This window comes from Podarcis liolepis (genome assembly GCF_965112155.1).
Source record: "Podarcis liolepis genome assembly, chromosome: 10".
NCBI classification, from domain to species: domain Eukaryota; kingdom Metazoa; phylum Chordata; class Lepidosauria; order Squamata; family Lacertidae; genus Podarcis; species Podarcis liolepis.
The window spans coordinates 58,166,647-58,181,671 of record NC_139562.1 but is presented as its reverse complement, the minus strand read 5'-3'; the positions used below and the strand labels follow the sequence as shown (position 1 = coordinate 58,181,671).

General features: G+C 42.3%; 1 protein-coding gene and 1 long non-coding RNA gene across 9 annotated transcripts in view; both read right to left on the bottom strand.

The window, feature by feature from the left end:
- Positions 1–219: 219 nt before the first annotated feature.
- LOC310688192 lies at positions 220–3,312 on the bottom strand. The gene is made up of 3 exons (XR_014516799.1): positions 2,928–3,312; positions 618–810; positions 220–251 (listed from the first exon to the last, which is right to left on the bottom strand). It is a non-coding gene; the product is annotated as an uncharacterized lncRNA (long non-coding RNA).
- A 2,761-nt stretch (positions 3,313–6,073) lies between these two features.
- The window catches only part of CPNE8 (copine 8), a 58,190-nt gene continuing 49,238 nt past the window's right edge, over positions 6,074–15,025 (bottom strand). For 5 of the 8 annotated variants that reach the window (XM_083463570.1, XM_083463568.1, XM_083463569.1 and 2 more), the window contains 4 exons: positions 13,644–13,746; positions 9,645–9,702; positions 9,040–9,113; positions 6,074–7,805 (listed from right to left, as the gene is read on the bottom strand). In XM_083463570.1, the coding sequence (XP_083319696.1) occupies positions 7,617–7,805; positions 9,040–9,113; positions 9,645–9,702; positions 13,644–13,746 (424 nt within the window). In that variant the 3' untranslated portion in view covers positions 6,074–7,616. Of the gene's footprint in view, positions 7,806–9,039; positions 9,114–9,644; positions 9,703–9,745; positions 10,479–13,643; positions 13,747–15,025 lie in introns of those variants that run through there. The other 3 variants (XR_014516597.1, XM_083463571.1, XM_083463572.1) reach the window with 3 other exon arrangements.

Genomic DNA, 15,025 nt, shown 5'->3' with positions numbered 1-15,025 from the left:
TTTCTAACTGGGGATTTCTGCACACCTGCCAGTGTTCATAAACCATAGCATTTAACACGGCCAACTGAGAACACCGACAAAGGCAGGAGTGTAGCTTGGCTATAACAGTAGTGAACAACCTTTCCCAAGGGTGGAGTTGACTTAAAAGGCGGGGTTTCTTGTCTGAGCTCAATATTATTTTCCTTGAGCAGAGTTAGTTTTGGAAACACAAATGGAACTGTTCTCCACAAGGTATTGTTTTTAGGCTATTTCTAGTTCAATTGAGAGACGCGGGTGGCGCTGTGGGTTAAACCACAGAGCCTAGGGCTTGCCGATCAGAAGGTTGGCGGTTCAAATCCCCGCAACAGGGTGAGCTCCCGTGGCTCGGTCCCTGCTCCTGCCAACCTAGCAGTTCGAAAGCCCATCAAAGTGCAAGTAGATAAATAGGTACCGCTCCAGCGGGAAGGTAAACAGCGTTTCCGTGCGCTGCTCTGGTTCGCCAGAAGCGGCTTAGTCATGCTGGCCACATGACCTGGAAGCTATACGCCGGCTCCCGCAGCCACTAAAGCGAGATGAGCGCCACAACCCCAGAGTCGGCCATGACTGGACCTAATGGTCAGGGGTCCCTTTACCTTTACCTAGTTCAATTGTTTATCGGATAAGTAGACATCTGCATCCACCTTAGATTTAAAGATGTCCAATGCTGGTTGGGGAAGCTCAGACTTGGGGGCCAAAGGAGGCCGTCCAGATTTCTCAGCCTGTACCTTGGGACTCTCCTCGGCCACACCCCCTCTCCCCAGGCCACACCCCTTACCAGGCCTGCTTGCTTACCTGAATGGGAGACAGGGAGAGGTGTGTGACTGTACAGTAGTTCAGTCTTCAAGTCACCAGTGCATCCATCACAGCGGCTAAGCTACCCTGTCATCAAAAGGGGACACAGCCTCCAAGTGTCCCAATTTTCCAGGGGCAGTCTCAGAATGATGAAAGTCAGCCCAGCTTCAGATTTGATCCCAGAACGTCCGTATCCCACCCCCTGCCAGCACCCGCAGAGCCAAGCTCAGGGAGGAGCATGAACTGGTGCTTGTTCCAAGGGAGCATCCCATCACAGCTGTCAACTGTCCCTTATTTGGCGGGAAACTCCCTTATCCCAGCACTGTGTCCCGCTGCTGTCCCTTAAATTTCCTGGGTTCCAAAGGAAGCAGCTCCTCTCCCTCCCTCCCTGCCGGCCAGGGAGGCTCCAACTGTGTTGCTTGGCTGCCCGGCCCGCCCCCCTCCGGCCTCCTCTCACCAGCCTCGGCCCCCGGGAGCCCCTCCCCCCGGAACTGGCGGGAGCCTCGGGCTCTTCCGCCTCCATCCTCCTCGCGGCCACCAAACTGAGCTTCTTTGCCTGGGGCCTCCCCTCTGCCCACCACCGCTGCTCCTGCTAGGCCGTACTGCGGCTGCACTGCCGAAGGACCCGGATGAGATGGATAGCCTGGTGCGGTCTATGAATTGCTGAGGATCATTGAGAGTAGAGCGAGGGCAACCATAGAGAAAGCAGTTTAGAGAGAGGAGGAGGAGGCAGGTGTTCCAAGGGCTAACCATAGAGGAGGAAAGCGGAGGAAGGACCCCAAGCGCTTGTCCCATAGATTTGCAGTGGTAGACTAGCATAGATGGTCTGATCTGCGGGTTTACTTCCGGCACTATTCTGCCCCCCTCTTCCTCCCGCCCCGCCTGATGGAACTGAGCGCTGCAGATGGAGCATGAGAAAAGATACAGAACTGCAGCAGCATCTTCGTAGCTTGGACTTTGTTTTGCGCGAAAAGTGCTTGCTGCTTATTTAGTTATTTAATTGCAGTGTTTCATCGGCTGGTGTCTTGAGCAGCAACCTCTGGAAACGAAGGGCTAAAAACCGGCGCTGCTCTCCCAAATCATCTGGTCCCTTTTAACTTCGTATTTCAGCTGGTTGACTAAAATCCCTTATTTTGGCTGCTGGTCCCTTATTTTCAAGGCTGCTGGTCCCTTATTTTCAAATCTGTAAGTTGACAGCTATGCATCCCGTTGCCTCTTCATGCCTTTTCATGACCATTTCTGCCAGCCTCCTCCCTTGGGCAGCTCATAGCAACTGCTGGAGTTCAAGGGAGAAGGAGGAGGAGGAGGAGGAGGAGGAGGGGCTGTTGCTGCTACCAAGGTCCAGCTCTGTGTGACGCACTGGCTCTGAGGTGCAGGCAGAGGGCAGGGCAGCCCTGTGTGGGAAGAAAGGGGGAGTGGAGCAGAGCGCAATGAGTCTTGATTTTTTTTAAGTACGATTTGTGTGTCCGCGTCTAATCTTGCCACTTTCTAAAATATATTTAGTGCCGTGTCTTTTTCTTTCTGTAACTCTATCAAATAATAAAATACACTAACATTGGGATGAAGGTTGTTTTTTTGGGATAGTGGAGGACATGCGTTGTGTGTCCCATTGGTGTGGAGATGGCTGCATCCATCCTTCTTCTGATAGGAAATGCTACGCAGGGAATGAGGACAAAAAATGGGGTGGAGGCTTGAGGAGGGCCAGTTGGCTGGAAGTGATAAATGTCCCTATTTTCATCTGAGGAATGTTGGGGGGGGGGGTATGAGAGGGTATACAGACGCTTCAGGTTACAGACTCCGCTAACCCAGAAATAGTACCTCAGGTTAAGAACTTTGCTTCAGGATGAGAACAGAAATCACACGGCGGCAGCAGGAGGCCCCATTAGCTGAACAATTACAGTGGTACCTCAGGTTAAGAACAGTTTCAGGTTAAGAATGGACCTCCAGAACAAATTAAGTTCTTAACCTGAGGTACCACTGTAATTGTTCAGAAAATACACAGGAAATGTTCCCTTCCTGGGGGAGAATCTTCCAGGCTTTCTTTCGACAGCTTTACTTCTCAGGATCCTGGGCCAGCTGAGAGCAGCATTGTCACTGCAAAATGGAGCAAAACTTACTGATGGAGCGCAGTCATTCATTGGAGACCTATGTGGTCTGTTGATTGTGGCAGGCCTGAAATATGACATCAGGATGTGCCAGTATGGAGTGGGGAAAGGACTCAGGATTTTATCTGCAAGCATTCGGGACTCCTAATGAAACTGGCCCTGTTATTAGAGCACGATTAATGTGAACCAGAGTGTGGGCTTTTCCCTTCCCCTGCTGCTGCATTATTCCTAATAGACACAGATAATGAGGATCCTGGTGCTTACAACCATTATGCTTTCATTACAATCATCATCATTTAAGTACTCCATAAAGGGCAACGGCTGAGACTAGGACATGGCAATTGGAATAGCTTGTTTAGGACATCCCTATTTTCATCGGGAAAATGTTGCCGCAATGAATATTTAGGGACAGGCAAACCTTGAGATGCCAAAAGCCGAAGCAGAAGGAAATACAGAATGTTTCATTGTAAGCCGCCTTGACACCCAAAGCCACAAGGTCAGTTAACAATACGGCTTGGCAACCCCAGGCATGGCTTGAGGGCCAAGGGGAGTGTAGTGACCGTGATCTGGAACAATCCAATTTCCTTGGTCAGGCCTCCTGTTTGGTAGTTGACTAGTTTTCTGCAGCTCGTACCCTCCAATATTTCTCCAATGAAGAAAGGGACATCCTGTTCCACACCCCCCAACATTTCTCCGATGAAAATGGGGGCATCCTATGTGATGACAATGAGGTACAGATGTTATATTACACCTGTCAAGTTAGCTAAAATGTATAAAGTTAGCAATAAATGTTGGAAATGTAAAGAGAAAGAAGGAACATTTTATCACATGTGGTGGGAATGTAAAAAGGTGAAAAGCTTCTGGGAGATGATATATAGTGAGATGAAAAAAATGTTGAAATGTACATTTATAAAGAAACCAGAAGCATTTTTACTGGGCATTGTAGGAAGTGATATCAATAGAAAGGAATGTAAGTTGTTTTTATATGCAACAACCGCAGCAAGAATGTTATTGGCCCAAAAATGGAAGAACTACTGACGAAAGAAGAATGGAGGATGAAACTAATGGACTATGCAGAATTGGATAAACTAACATGAAGGATTTGAAACCAGTGGGACCAGAAATTCACAGAAGACTGGAGTAAATTTACAGACTATCTGAAAAGTATTTGTGATGATCAGACTACATTTGTAGGTTTGCAAGAAGTTTTGTGAGGAGTATTATTGGAATTATTGCAAAAATGTATAAGGGGAGGATGGTTACTTAAAATAAATAAAGGCAATATGAATTTAAGAAATGCATAAGAAATGGTCAAAACGGTGGATCATCATAGGTGCTGATGGAAGTCCCCCAAAAAAAGATTATGTAAGTGATGAAGTTTTGTGGTATGTATTATAATTTATATGTTAAAATTAATAAGAATTATAAAAAAAAGAAAAAGAAAATGGGGGCATCCTACCTGATATGTTAGGAACTCAAGAAAGAATTGGGATTGTTAGGAATGCATCGCTCACTTCCACTGCCGTGTACAGCTCCTTGGAGACTCCTCAGCTATCAAAATGTCTTGGGCCAACCCTGGATGGAAACAGCCCAAGGACTTCGCCTAACGGATCCCACATTGTATCTGTCACAACACACACGTTTAATTGAGTCTTCTGCAGTGACAGTTGGGTGAACCAGTGATGATTATGTAGTCATGAACAGATTTTTAGCTGATGCAGTTTGAATTCATGGTTACCTGTAACCCCTTCAGACACCATCAGACCTCCATTCAGTTAGGTAACAATGAAAACGCACAACTCTACACTGCACTGATTTGTGACAGTATGCCGGGTCAAATGTGTTGTTTTAAATTCTTTCCATGCAAGCCTGAGCTCTAGCAACCATAGTATCATGATCCTTGAGAGTGATCATCTATAACAAGCTTGGCCTCTCAGGGTGTGACACATTTAATCTCTCTTTAGCTGGAAGCGGCTTGCATGAACAAAGTGTTGCAAATGATGCGCCCGGGCCCATTTCGAAGCCTGGTTATAAATGGATAGTAAAAGGCCATATATTTTTTTCCAGGCTGATGAGGCAGACATCTTATTTGACATGGAATTTGCAACACAGAGCTTAAAATAACAAGACTGTAGTTTTCATAGGAACTAAGTGAAATAATCAATTATTAAATCTATGAGAAGTTTGTGACAGGCTTTCTGCATCCTATAGCATACTTCAGATTATAGACCACCAGAGAAAAGATTTCAGCTGACACATTAGAAAATTGCCTTTTTGTTTCTGATGGAAACACAAATGAGAAAGCGGAGTACTTAAAATTACATGACATGTAATCTGAGGGAAGCCCCTTTGGGAACCTTCTGGAGAATAAGCAAGAAAGACAAGATGCTTTGCTGAGGTATTTTATATCTGGTGAAGACATATATGGCTTAGTAGGGCATGTTGAATTTTCAACTTTCTAATTCCAAAAAGTAGGGCTGCTAAAAAGTTGGTACGTAACATGAGGTTCCACTGCAATGTGATTTAGAAATTCAAAAGATATTTTGGTTAAACTAATACAGTTTTGCTTGATAAGTAAAACGTATGTAAAAATGATTGCCAAGTACTTGTAGTTATGATTGTACTTGTAGTTATGTTATATAATTATACTGTATTATATTACATTAATTTATTATTTAGCATTACCTGACATTTTCAGAAGGTGAAATTAAATCTCGTTGGTCTTCCGAAAGCAGTTTATGTGCTTCTTCATCAAACATATCGAGTTACTGAGCTAAATGTTGTCCAATCACAAAAATAATTGATTTGAATTCCTCATATCCCAAATTGTATTTTTAAGACCCCTCACAGAAGAAATTTGCAAAAATTAAGTTTCATCCCCTAAAATGACACGCTGTATTAGCTTAGCTCTGAATCTGATTCGAGAAACAAAAGTTCTGTTCAATGCTCAGTAATCTCTGCAACCCAACTTTCTTTTAACATTTCTTTCTCACTGATAGGCTTATTCTAAAAAGTTGTGAACCTCTCGAAGATTTTAGAAACTTTTACTAGTTCTACCCAAACTGCTCTCTTATTTTTGCAGATTCAATATTTGCAGTATGAGTTTCCAAGATGAGCATTTAGCTATTTTGAGCAAACTGATTAGTCATATCCCAGTATGAGAATATTTTAAGGATCTTTAATATATTTAAAAATGGAAGATTCTGTATTACATAGGATTATATACCATTAATGCCATGTATATATACTTTCCCAGAAAAAACTTTTCATGCTTAAAAAATGCACCTTAATTTAATACTTGTCTGTATAACATATATAGTAGTAAATAAAGTAGTAAACAGGTTATGTGTCAAATAAGAGAGCTACACATTACAAGGCAATTACAATTTTGACAAAAAAGTAAAACATGTTTTCCAGTATCTGAAGGCAATTCACAATCATTTCCAAGGTATTTGTGAGATTTAAGGCCATTTGTTCTAATTAAAAGTTTTGACATAAATACTCACAAAAATGTGTTATTTTGTGTGTAAAAACTGTACATGCAAAAACATTTGATAATTAGGATAAGAACAGGCATATATAATAAAATACTTGAGTAGTTCTATATACAAAGTTGTGCACAAAGCAACATAGCTGTGCAATTGTAACACATTTAATTCATTACCACTTGTGTGCCCTATATGGCGGTGTGACTGTGGCAACAGATAACTCAAAATGTGCCAGCATCCCTTTGAATGGACCATCTAGACAAACCTCACAGCAACTGGCAATTTGCATAAGAGCATCAAGTCACTCATAATAAAATAACCTGCAGAAAGCAATTAGGTTGTCAAAGCTCTACAGCTGTTATGCAAGAGACCCTACAGATTACATTGCATGAGTCAAATTTCAGGACTCAAAAGTTGATGCTGCCATTTCCTAGAATAACACTGTGTTGTTGTTCAAATTTATTATGCCAGCATAATCATTCTTTAAAAAATGTAAACACAAGTTATTTCAGAAACTGGAATACCTTGCAAAAAAATAATAATCTTACAGTATTCACATCTTGGAAGCTTATTCCCAAATCCGTCTGATGATTCATTACCAAGCACCTGAGTGAGGTGTTTCCATTATTGAGACCTACGAATATGTTTGGCCTCCCAATTTCTACTCACAGTTTTGCATTCGTTTTTGTCTGGACAATCATTCAAAGAGATATTGCTTCTCTTGTGGATTTTACTATTGCAAGATAGAAGACAATTCAATATCCCAAATTCTTAAGGTTAAGAATAATTATAAAAAGTAGTTAAGTTTGAAAAGTAGTAACATGTAAACATTGATACAGAGGAATTTGCATTCACATCTTATGTACATATTAAGTCAGGAAAGACAAGGACTTTTGAGTTGAACCCGTGACTTGTGCTTTCTCCAAAATACACACGACAATAGTAGCTTATTCTGTCAGAAACAAAATAAAACTCAGAAACAGACATCACCATTTTCTTCCTCTTACATAAAAGCTGTTCAGTTGCGCATGCAACCAAGTTGGACATTTTGGTATATGAAGTTAACGTTATTTTGCTCCAAATGCCACCAGAAGCCTTTACTGCATACAAAGAAGAACGCTTCGCTTCAGCTCGCTGGCTCTTTAAAGTGCACCACTGTACTGCACTGAACAGTGCTCTATGGTTTGTGAAAAGCATTCAGCATTCCGAGTGCTCATATCTGAGTCTGCAATACATGAATAGGCGGGGTGTATGGAGGAGGCGCAGGCGATGGCTTGATTCCTCTCACCCTCATATAGGAGAGAAACTGGTCTGGGATCTCAGCCAAGACATCTCTAGCAAGTCTGGCCATACTTAAAATGTGGTTTCCGCTTCTGTCAATGTAATCCCGAAACGGTACAAACTGAAATGAAATGGAGGGGAAGGGGAGAGAATTTGTTTAGCATTGCTGTTGGGGCATCGTAAAGAATGAAAGCCAAAGGTTAAAAATAAGATGTCATTTATTTTGAAACTTAACTTGGGAAGATGATCTTAATATTTCAGATCTTTTGCAGATGCATATTATATTCAGTGCTGTTTTTCTAAAAAATGTTTAGGGGCACTCTAATTTTCCTACTCATATTGAAATACTGCCCCTCAAAGAGGCCAAACTTAGATTCACAAAATGTTTAAGAGTATGTGTACCCCCAGAAAAAAGCACTGATTATATTACACATTGGTATTTTTAGGCTTTTCTGTTGAAGGCCTTCATACTAACATACAACATAAAATAAAAATATCACAGTATCCAAACATAAATAAATCTACATATGGAAAAACAAATACAGAGCAGCAAAATATCAAAACAGCAAACTAGGAAAATGTTACTCCATGCTAAAGACTTGATGAAACAAAGCTACTTTCATATAATACTGGAATGCTTATAACTGAATTTACAGTAGGCAAGTTACAAACCCTAGGTGCTGCTTCTGAAAAGATCCTGTCTGGGGTCACTGCCAAATTGCACCTCTGGTGGTGATGGGACATGGAGCAGGAATGGCAGTGAAGATCACAACAGGTGAGCAGGTTTTAGGCATCAGAAAGTCACCCTTAAATTACCTCAGTTCAAAATTGTATAGCGCTTTAAAAGTGTGACCAGCACTTTGAACTGTCCTTGCTATCTAGAACCTTCCAGCCTGGTTTTCTGAAGAGCAAGCCAACCTGTATACATACATTTAAAAAAGGTAACGGTAAAGGGACCCCTGACTGTTAGGTCCAGTCGTGGACGACTCTGGGGTTGTGGCACTCATCTCGCTTTATTGGCCAAGGGAGCCAGCATACAGCTTCCGGGTCATGTGGCCAGCATGACTAAGCCACATTTGGCGAAACCAGAGCAGCGCACGGAAACGCCGTTTACCTTCCCGCTGGAGCGGTACCTATTTTATCTACTTGCACTGCATGCTTTCGAACTGCTAGGTTGGCAGGAGATGGGACAGAGCAACGGGAGCTCACCCCGTCGCGGGGATTCGAACCGCCAAGCTTCTGATTGGCAAGCCCAAGGCTCAGTGGTTTAGACCACAGCACCACTCACGTCCCATACATAAATTATGTACTCTAAGTATATAAAAGATCCGCTAGACAGAAGTGCTTTCTCTCACCTGTACAATATCTCTTTCTGCATACATTCCTCTTGAGGAGAGTCTTACTTCATCACCATCCAATTCTTCCATAGCTGAAAAAAAGACAGAGTAATGTATTCATATTGTTTGATTTAATCTGTTCAACAAAGCCCATATGAAAAACACATAGTTTTTCGTTTTGTTATTTATTTACATAGCACTTTATGGCCCAGTTGAACTTCTGAACTACAAGCAAGCAATTAGGTTTGGGTGTTTCACCTGAATTAGGCAATTCAACTGTATTGCTAGAAAATGTGATCCTTCCATTATTCACAAACACAAGATCCTGAACATCTACAGCTGTTTTAAAATAGGGATTACATGAGTTCTCAAGGGAACCAGTTTTGGACCAGTTAACATTCCCATGCCGTCTTCCAAAGGCAGCCTCAATCAAATCTGGAAGTTACCAGAGCATGGAGTAGTGTATGTTTTATCACATAGGCTGCTTTGAGTTCATTTTGCTAAGAAAAATGGAGTATCAGCTACAAAAGAAAGATAAATTGCCATTTAAGTGATGATGTGAATTGGACCCTAATTCTGAGGCCTCCTTCCAAGAAAAGCATTCTGAAGCTGAGGATGCTCACCGTCAAATTCAGCTGGGCCAACTCCTACTATTATTATTGACATTGGAAGTTTTGAAGCCTTCAAAAGAAAAAGAAAAACATATATGAACACTGTCACATAATTTAAAGATACAGGCAACTCTCAGCATCATGTGTGATGCAGGTATGCACAATTTAATTGTGGTGCACAACACTACCTTCAATCATAGATGAAAAGATCACATTTGAATACATACCTGTGACCCATAAAACATTTTATATACATATGTGTGATTCAGCTCCTCTTTCTCAGTTATTTGGGAGGGAGTTTAAAAGCGGTTTGATGTCAAGGGAGCAGCTGAAGTAAAATTATGCTGGAAAAAATAATCTACATATACTCTCTTTCTTGCACATTTTTCTACCTGTTTGCAGCAACAACCTGGCTATTTTGCTTTTACTGTGTTATTCAAACAAACACTAGGCGCCATCCAGCCAAAATTAAGGTTTAAGATCCTGGGAAAGAACTCAGCATATACCCCTGATATCAATTGCACCAGAAGCAGCTGAAGTTTGACTGAATTGTGCTAAACATCTGTACGTCTGTCTCAGATGCAAAAAAAATGGTAATGTGTTTCAATCCAAGGACAGACAGAAAGGGCACTTTCTGTTACTTTTTATTCTAAACCAAGTTTGTGGAAGAAAAAGGAAAGGCATGTGGCACCTAATCTCAGAACTACAGGGAAGTTACTGCTTCTTCTCTCACACAGGCCAGGCTTCCTTTGGGTGCCTGGTAAGGAGAAGATATCATTGGTACTTACCTATGTAAGGTTCTTTTACATGCATGTAACATGACGTCAGGTGGGAATGGTGCTCCCCCTAGTGGTTTAAGGCAGAAATCACTACAGGCATACCTCGGGTTACAGACGCTTCAGGTTGCGTTTTTCGGGTTACGGTCCACCGAAACCCGGAAATACCGGAATGGGTTACTTCTGGGTTTCAGCGGTTGCGGATCCGCAGAAGCGCTAAATCACACTTTGCGCATGCGCAGAAGCGCTGAAATGCAACCCTCGCATGCGCAAACGTGCCGCTGCGGGTTGTGGACGCCGTGGGTTGCGAACGTGCATCTTGCACGGATCACGTTCGCAACCTGAGCGTCCACTGTACTCTAATTGGGAAAAAACCTAGTGGCGTTACCATGCCAATCCCAGCCAGTTTCTATGATGATAAGCCGGGATAATAGAGGCCAAAGCAGAACAGTGACATGAACAAAGACAAACACAAGACAATCCCTGCCCAAGGAACGTAAGCAAATATTGTATAAAGAATATGAAATAATCCAATCATGCGGAGTGAGAAAGGCAGTCTGGAAGAAGGGTGAGACCCTGATGCCATATTACATGGATGTAAAAGAACACTTCAAGGATAAGTAATATTGGTATCTTTTCCAAGCATGACGTGGCATCTGATGGGACACACTTAAACCGAACCATATAGAGTGGGATACCTATGAATGAACTATTGGCTGTGTATGGGTTCAGCAGGACCTCCCAAAGGATGCCTCTGCAAAGGCAGAAACACCCACTTTAGCCAAGGTGGCTGCCCAACAAATCTCCTGAGGAGCATTCAGGGAAAATGTAGGTAAAGCAGCTGCAGCCCTAGTTGAATGGGCCATAATTTTGGCTGAGGGAATAAAAATGCAATTTTTTATAAGCTAAAGCAATGGAGGCCTTTAACCATCTAGCTAAAGTTGCTGAGGAGATTTTCTTGCACCAAGAGGCAGGGTAAAATGACTTTAAAAGGCTTCTTCAGTATCTGATTCCCCATTAAATCTTCCTCCATATCTAAGACAATAAAACGAGTAGTAGAGTCCTCTTGGAAATCTGAGGGATCTCCAACGGGTTGGGCAGACTATTCCTTATTAACCTCCCCCTAGAACGTCTCCAGAACCTGCCGAGCTGGAAACTAGCCCAGCGAAATAGAGGCGAGTGGAGGAGAGATTGAGAAAATGCGCACACAGGGTCCTTTTTATTCTTAATATATTGAACAGGCAAGAAAGGGAGCACAGAAAGAAAAGGCAGAAGAAGATGAGAAGAAAAAAATGGCAGCAAGTGGAGAAGGAAGGAAAAAACCCAAAACCTTGAGTTTGGGGGGGGTGAGTACAGTCAGACAAAGAGAGTCACCAACACACATAAATTACCACAAAATAAAATAAGTAACAGACCTGAGCTGACAACAAGAGGAGCAGGGAGTTGAAGCTGACAATTCAGCTGGTGAAGGGAGAAATTGAAACTAGCTGGTGTTGGCATGGCAATGCCTCAAGTTTTTCTTTTTTCCATGACAGCAGCAATTTGTGCCTTCAGATGCTGGGGGAAACACTATTTCCACCTGATGGCATGATGTCAACTGCCCCCAAGGAGGTGAATGGATACACACCAATTCAGAGAAAAAGTCCCACTGGGTACAACTGGGGACTCAGCTATACAGCTGCAAATAAAACGTTTTAAGCGTGTTTTAAGTGCAATATACAATGTGACACTAGATGTCAATGACGAGCCTTATGGAAAATCCGGTGTATTTTTCAAAATGCTTTTAAAAAAAGCATTTTCAGAACTTTTTTTATAAGTGTGTAGATTCCACCTGGGTAAGTATGTACAGGATTGGAGCTTTGTGTTTTAAGGTGCTTTAAGTGATGGAAGACAGGATATATATTTCTGTCACCCACCAAATGCCTAAGCAAAAACCAGGACTGTGAAGGCAGTAGGGGACAAAAAATATTAATTTTGCCAACTCTATTTCTCCTGTGATCTGAGTCAGATGAGGCCATATGGGATCATCCCTGGATCAATGCCTGAATGCTGTCATGGGCTGGATGAGGGCTGAGGTTGAATCTTGACAAACTGGGGTATCGTGGTCTTGGAATTAGGCAGATGACCTGTTCTTGAAGGGGTTGTTCCAACCTTGAAGTAGGAGGGGCTCCAAGATCAAGCTTTGTCACTGGGGGCTCAGACGACTGGTGCCAAATCTTTTAATGTTTCAGTGCCAAGTTAAAACATGGTAGCTTTCGAAGGCTGTGCACTATTAACTTATTCTATTATTGTTGCATTTTAGGCTGAATTTTGCTATATCCTGTTCTGAAATAGTTGGCTGAAAATATGGGTTATAAATAATTCATTATTAAATACTTAAGATACTTGTTCTGGTGGCATTCAACTAAGTTTTACTCAGAATAGATCTACTGACATTAGTGAACCTCATTTAGTCATTTCAATGGGTGTTAAGGGTTAATGCCTGCCCCACCAACCTTGATAAATTATAGATTATATAAATTATAGAAAATATAAAGGAGAAACAAAGTATTGGTACATATCGTTGTTGAGCTGTCCTACGTCGGTCATGTTAATAATTAACCCTTTGTTTTATTTATTTTAAATTTGTATTTAGTTTAATAATAAGTTTAATAAAGACAATTACAAAAAAATTCAGTGAATCTACTTAGCTGACTACCACCCTAAACAAATAAACATACCATGGTGCATTTGACAAAAGAACAGGGTATTCAACGGTCAGGGTATTCAAATACAAAGGAACGTGAAATTGTTAATGAGACAGAAATACCCAGGGCAATGAGTGGTTGCCCAGTGGGAAATACAGTGGTGCCCCGCAAGACGAATGCCTTGCAAGACGAAAACCCGCTAGACGAAAGGGTTTTCCATTTTTCGATGCGCTTCGCAAGATGAATTTCCCTATGGGCTTGCTTCGCAAGACGAAAACGTCTTGCGAGTCTTGCGATTTTTTTCGCTCCCCCCCCTTTTTCTAAGCCGCTAAGCCGCTAATAGCCTTTTAGCCGCTAAGCCGCTAAGCCTTTAATAGCCGCTAAACCGCTAATAGCGCTAATCCGCTAATAGGGTTGCTTCGCAAGACAAAAAAACCGCTAGACGAAGAGACTCGTGGAACGGGTTATTTTCGTCTTGCGAGGCACCACTGTACAGTATGTATTCTACTTTTAAAGTATTTTCAAGATCAAGTTTAAACATAACTTACATTCACAATAGACTCCTTTGTTTGAGCCATGTCAGAAATGACCCCATCTGTAATAATGAGAAGAACAAAATACTGGGAGCCATCTTTTATTGAGGCAGCATATCTAAAACAAAACACATACAAACACAATTACAGTTTTAATATGATAATATAAAACTTTCAGATTGCTTTTAAATCTATGTGCTACAGATAGAAACTAAAAACTGAAACGAAACATTCAGAATGACAGGTAGTAGTGTGTTTTATTAACTAGGACATCATTAGAAACTGGTGTCCACCTATCTATATTTAAGAGTGCATGGCATACAATGGTCTGGCTTACATGGTTAGCCAAATTTACCTGGGGCATGTGAACCTGCAGGCTCTTAAAGAATTTAAAGCTGCTTTGCTCCTTCCTGATCCTTTTCTTGCTCCCGAGCCATGCTGAGCTAAGCCAGGGTTTGGAGCAGTGTTACATGTATTGCACATAATGTGGGCTTTTGGTGGGTGGGCCTATATAATAGTGGCCTCATGGTTTTCCTTAAGAAAACCAACTAAGTCTTCCACTCCTAAATTGCTTATGATTACCATAAGCAATATCACCAAGCTGGAAGTCTGGTATTTTTTTTTGGGGGGGGGGTGCAGCAGCAGACCATCATTGCAGAAGGTAAACTTTCCTAGTATAGTGGTACCTCAGGTTACAGACGCTTCAGGTTACAGACTCCGTTAACCCAGAAATAGTACCTCGGGTTAAGAACTTTGCTTCAGGATGAGAACAGAAATCGTGCAGCGGCAGCAGGAGGCCCCATTAGCTAAAGTGGTGCTTCAGGTTAAGAACAGTTTCAGGTTAAGAACTGACCTCCAGAACGAATTAAGTTCTTAACCCGAGGTACCACTGTACCGTTCCACAACTGTCTGCACTCTCTGCTCCCAAGAAAGCTGGCCTTTTCAACCACTGGTCAGCAGAGAGAGACTTTCCTGCCCCTTCTTGGCTAAGAGTCCTGGGCCTGGGCTTGACTTCTGAGGAAGTGGCTATATATTTTCCTGAGCTGAAATGGGCAGCACCATCCCAGGGGAGTGGGGCGGGGGGGGGGGGAGAGACACCAAAGGACAGCTGACCCTTTGGAGAGGGCAGAAGTGCAACAGCCGCCTCCGTAACATCTAATGACTGGGGTAGATTCAGTAATGTAGACTATCTTGCTAAGTTGTATCTAGTTTAATCAACCTAAGGTTTGTTTTGTTGCTTCTGTTTTGTCTTTTATCATGTGTCTAGGACAATGAGGGGATGCGGGTGGTGCTGTGGGTTAAACCACAGAGCCTAGGACCTGCCAATCAGAAGGTTGGCGGTTTGAATCCCTGCAGCGGGGTGAGCTCCAGTTGCTCAGTCCCTGCTCCTGCCAATC